This window comes from Alexandromys fortis, unplaced genomic scaffold (assembly GCF_014885135.2).
Source record: "Alexandromys fortis isolate MF-2015 unplaced genomic scaffold, M_Fortis_MF-2015_v1.1 scaffold_94, whole genome shotgun sequence".
In the NCBI taxonomy this organism is placed as follows: domain Eukaryota; kingdom Metazoa; phylum Chordata; class Mammalia; order Rodentia; family Cricetidae; genus Alexandromys; species Alexandromys fortis.
In genome coordinates, this window is record NW_026067979.1 from 7417270 (window position 1) to 7423036 (window position 5767).

The 5767-nt window shown below is 37.9% G+C and overlaps 1 protein-coding gene across 1 annotated transcript in view; it reads right to left on the bottom strand.

Annotated features, from left to right (window-relative positions):
• Window positions 1-546: 546 nt before the first annotated feature.
• The window catches only part of LOC126511117 (interferon-inducible GTPase 1-like), a 26963-nt gene continuing 21742 nt past the window's right edge, over window positions 547-5767 (bottom strand). Inside the window, exon 2 of the mRNA XM_050158026.1 lies at window positions 547-2599. Coding sequence (XP_050013983.1) covers window positions 1287-2579 — 1293 coding nt within the window. The 5' untranslated portion in view covers window positions 2580-2599 and the 3' untranslated portion in view covers window positions 547-1286. The remainder of the gene's footprint in view (window positions 2600-5767) is intronic.

The window sequence follows — 5767 nt, forward strand, 5'->3', positions numbered from 1 at the left end:
GGGAAATGGGAGGCTGGGAGGAGGCGGAAACTTTTTTTTTCTTATTCTCAATAAAAAAAATAAATAAATTTAAAAAATCAGTAGCCTTCCTACCCAAATGGAAAATGGACTGAGAAAGAAATCAGGAAAATAAAACCTCTCATATTAGCCAAAAATAATATAAGATGTTTTGTGGTAACTTTAACCAAACAAGTAAAAACTTGAATGACGAAAAGCGTTAGGACACTGACTAAAGAATTTGAAGAAGTTATCAGAAGATGAAAATGCTCCCATGATCATGATTGTGTGGTATTATTATAATACAAACAGGCCACCCTACAAAAGCAATCAATGGATTTTATGTAAACTTCATCAAAATTCCAACTTCTGTGTCTCTTCCAGACGTTTAGCTCAGTTACTGATTATTACATTTTATTTTGAGGAAAACAAAGTGTTAGGCCAGGGAACAAGAACTGATATTATTATCATCAAACAAAAGTAACACTGCTAACAACTAACATGAGTGTCATGGGTATACCAGGAATGTCAAATACCAACAGCAGACACTCTTTGTAATCAGCAATTTATTAAGTATTATTTTATGACATCATATACGAATCAAAGTAGTTCTTCACCATCATTGTCAAGATAAGAAATGACAGACAGAGGGAACTCAGGCTTCTCGCTGGATCTGGCATAGAATTATAGACATTCTTTACTGTCTCTAGAAGGATTCTGATGAGGAGTTTTAGGAATTGATAGGTTATTAAGAAACTCGTGGTCGTTGGCTATAGTTTCTTTTGACTTTGGCCTTAAGGTCTTTCTGTTGATAGAATCTATAAGCCATGGCTAGTCACTCTTTTAACTCAGACTTAATGAGGGTAGAAGTAACTTTTAGGTGAATGTGCATGAGTGTATGCATGTGTGTGTGTGTGTTGTGAGACACAATGAGAACAACAGAGCAGAGTGCATGAAATGTAAGAAATGTTTGTGCACAGGTTCCAGAGAGGTTAATGTTGCAACAGAAAATCATTGTAAGGAAGTACAGAGGTGACACAGAGCTCATCCTCCCTCTCCCCTCTCTCCCTCTTCTCGTTCTGTGTGTGTGTGTTCAAGTTTGTGTGTGTAGCTGAAAGACTTGAAAGAAGGTGTAGGTGAACATAGAGACTTGAAGACAGATTGGGTGTGGTCAGGTTCTGACATATTAATGCACACGACCCTTATCCTTATGTTTTGCCATGTGGTAGTGGATTGGCTAGAAAAGATGTTGGAGGGGGTAATTTATTCTAATGCCTCCCTGGTATTAATCATTTGATATTGTCATGATCAGTAGCTGTAGGTGAGTTGAATTTGAGATATTCTTTTGAATATGCTTCTCTAAGAAGAACTTTGGCATCTTCAGTCACTGCGTCAAGGAAAAGAAATTGAAAGTAAAAGATTTTCCCAAAGTAAAGACCTGTAGCAAGGAGCCCACTGCTAACTGAGAGAAAACTTTCCAAACAATTTAAAAGATATTCTCCTAATGTTTCATTTTCCTTATTTGTCAACAAAGAATGAGATTTAAGTTTTTCTTTTAGTTTTTCAACAGGTACTTGGCAATCCTTAGAAATTAATTCCAGGGATTTGTCATCCACTCCAAAGAGGGTTTGGTAGTGGTTTAAATTCGCTTCTAGCTTCTCTAGCTCACTGTTGTTGATGCTATTCAGTACAGGAAAAGCAGCCAAAACACCTTCCTTGAGGGCTTCCAACCAAAGAAGCTGCTTTGAAGTCTTGTACTTCATTTGAATGGCTGCCTCTGTAATATTGGGCAAAGAAAGCATAAAATTGTGGCGCTTTTGAGCAGGAAGATCCTTTATGAGGATGTCCACCAGGCTTGGAAAATCATAGTCAGATAAATTGTGGTTAGAGATTAAGAAAATCTGTGGTTCATCAATTTTATTCTCACGAAAGGTATCCAGATAGGAGTTTCGGATTCGCTGCAGGATCTTTTCTCGGTCAAAAGTACGTGGTTTGCATTTCTTTTCATTATCTATATCAAAGTCCACCTTGGTTCTCACAAAGTAGTAATTCTTTTTCATTAATGTGATTACTTTGGCAAGGTCTATTTCATGTTTTGTAAAACGTGTGGCAGAAGCAATAATGAAGAAGTCATACTTTTGGAATTCTACTTTCTTCAGATAATCTTTGGGTGGAAATTTCAGAGTTCCAACACCAGGAAGATCCCATATATTCAAATTTTTAATTTTTGGGTGTTTGTATGAAGTTATCTTCATAGTCGTCTCTACCACCCCAACTTCAGCTGCATCTGCCTCATCATGTGCCACCTCCCTCAGGGCATTGATGAAGCTGGACTTCCCTGCTCCAGACTCTCCGGTCACAGCAATGTTTATGGGGATATCATCAATGTTTTTTAATACATCTCTGATTATAGAGTTTGCCCCCTGAATGTTTCCCTTTTTCAGATGTAGCTCAATTGAACGGATAGTTTCTGGAGAAATGATTTGGCTTTCTGTCTTGATCTTCTTAAAATATTCGGTGAAGCTGGAAACCAAATCTCCATTGTCTTCCTTCTTACATGCATCAGAATTTACCTGACCCATGACTTGGTTGGAAAAGGGCCCTGAAAGGAGGAAGGGAGAGTAAGTTACAATAATCTGAAGACACCTTCATGCTTGGCACTGTGTTCTCTATGCTGTAGCCTTAGTTATGTTCTGATAGTGACTAATTCCATATTATGTTGTGCTGCCCATTTTTTGACAACAAGATACAAACTGGAGTCCTTGTGTTGGAGAAAACCTCATTTGAAGAACTGCACCCATCGGATTGGACTGGGGACAGCAGGTCTATTGGACATTTTCTTGCCTGAGACTGATATTTGAGGTTCCAGCCACTAGGCGAGGTGCCATCCCTGAGTTGTAAGTTAAAGCAAATGATCCAGATGTGGGGTTGTAGGGTTAGGCCCGCCCCTAGGGGGGCGGACTCGCCTCTGGTGAATGTTTACTATTGTATCTTTCTGGAGTCTTTGATGGAGTTAAGAATAGTTAGTTGTAGTTATACTTTTCCTTAGTTATGATAAAGATTATTGTAATTTTTACTTGATAACTGTTTTGTTATATGTATTTTTGCTATGTAAAGTTAAAGCCTTCCTTTTTTTGTTTAAACAGAAAAAGGGGAAGTGATGTGGGAGTGTCATATATCAATCTGTTGATTTCATTGGTTAATTAAATAAAGAAACTGCTTGCCCTGATAGGTTAAAACATAGGTGGGAGGAGTAAACAGGAGGAAGATGGGAGGAGTAAACAGAATGGAATGCTGAGAGGAAGAGGAAGTGAGCTCAGACCCGACAGCTCTGCTCTCTGGAGCAGAGACACCATGCTCAGCTCTCCCGGGTAGACTCGACAGCTCTGCTCTCTGGAGCAGAGACACCAGGCTCTGCTCTCCCAGGCAACTCTGACCCAGGATGGACGTAGGCTAGAATCTTCCTGGTAAGCTCACCTTGGGGTGCTTACACACATTATTAGAAATGGGCTAAATTAATATGTGAGAATTAGCCTAGAAGAGGCTAGATAGAAATGGGCCAAGCAGTCTTTAAATGAATACAGTTTGTGTGTTGTTATTTCGGGCATAAGCTAGCAGGCGGCTGGGGTGCTGGGGATGCAGCCCCACCGCTCCTATTTCAACATGGGGTCAAGCCAGTAAACAGCATTCTCCCATTGTTCCTGCCTCTCCTCCTGCCTGAGTTTCTGCTCAGATGTCCCTCAGTGATAGACTGTGATCAGAGTGTATACGTCAAAAGCAAATAAGCAAAAACACAACCTCTTTTCTCCCCCAAATGCTTTTCATCATTCTGTTCATCACAGCAATAAAATGCAAAACAGAACAGACATCTACTAGCTCTTAACTAAACCCTTAATTATGGAAAAATAAAATTTAAGTAAAGTAGGGGAAAATAATATAAAAATCTACATAATTACTTTACCCAGTATTAACGATTATCAAAACACAAACAACTGTGTTTCATCTACCCTGACTGGAGTATTCTGTATGAAACACAAGATGTCTTCTCCAACTGTGCACACTTTCTTCAGTGTGTGCTTTCACATGACTGACAACTTAATCAACCTGTGGCTGGTTTCTCAAACTGAAAAACAACTAAAAATGAAGAACAATTGACACCAGTGTTTAATCAGTGCCAAATCTCTAATAATCACATAAATCTTTGTTTTATTTTTATGGTCAAAAGATGTCAAAAATCCAGCTATTGTATTTGGTTGAAATAATTTTTAATTTGCCTAGATTTACTTTTCTTCTCTCTTTTTCATGATTCAGGGATCATTTTGCACTAATATAAACCTTTTTATCCCTTAAAGTCCACGTTAACATCAATTTTCTCAATACAGTATTTCAGAGTCCTCAGGTCATCATTTAGAATCACTGTTTTCTTTTAAACCCTTTGATGTTATGAAAGCAATGTGACTGTAGAATGGAGATTTCCACTTGCTCTCAATTAAACTCTTAGTTATGGAAACATTAAAACTTAAGTACAGGAAAATAATATAAAAATATTTATGTGTCCTTTAGTCATTGTTAAAAAACTGTCAGAACACTAACAATTGTGTTTCTTCTAACATGACTCGAGTATTCTATATGAAATCCAGGATTTTTCTCCATCTGTGCACACTTCCCTCAGTGCATGCCTCAAATTTTTGGAATTACAAACATCTAGTTTCTCAAATTAAAAACTAAGTAGTAATGAATGTTAATTGACACCAGTGTTTAATTTATGATAAATGTCTTTAAAGATCTCATAAATATTTCTCTGTTTTATTTTTGTTTTTAAAAAATGTCAGTAAGTCAAGCTATTGTACTTGGTTGAAATAATTCTTAATTTGCCTAGATTTACATTTCTTCTGTCTTTTTTATTTCTTGGAACTCACTTCATGAGGAATATAAACTTGAAATAATATAGAATTTCTTTACCATTAAAGTCCATGTTAAAATCCATTCCTTCCATGCACTGTTTCAGTGTCCTCAGACCATCATTTAGAATCACTGTTTTCTTCTAAACCTTTTATTTTATGGAAAGCCCCGGAGATGTAGGCCAGTTGATGGAGAGCTTTCCCAGCCTGATAAGGCATGGTTTCAATTCCAGCACCTCATCAAATGTAGGTGCATGTGTATCCCTGTAATTTAGTTACTCATGGAGTTGAGGTAAGAGGGTCAGCACTTCCAGGTCATCCTAGGTACATAGTGAGTTAGATGCTACACTGTGATACTTGAGTCCATGTCTTGAAAGAATAAATATCAAATCCAGAAAGATGGCTCAGCTACCAGTCCTAAGGACCTGTGTTACAAGGGAAGGAGCCACTTGTTTGTTCCAGCCACCTGGCTAGCTTAGCCCTAAAATAACCACACAGAAATTGTATTAATTAAATCACTGCTTGGCCCATTAGCTCTAGCCTCTTATTAGCTAACTCTCATGTCTTGATTTAATCCATTTTTATTAATCTATATATCGCCACATGACAGTGGCTTACCAGCAAAGATTCAGCGTGTCTGACTCTGGTGGTGGCTCCTTAGTGTCTCTTCCCTACTGTGCCTCTCTTCCTCCCAGCATTCAGTTCTTTCTTCCTTGCCTACTTAAATTCTACCCTACCAACTAGGCCAAGGCAGTTTCTTTATTCATTAACCAATGAAAGCAAACACAAACAGAAGGACCTCCTATACCAGACCTGAACTGGATTATTTGGCATTTAAATTAATCAGATCAACTCAGTTCTCATATATA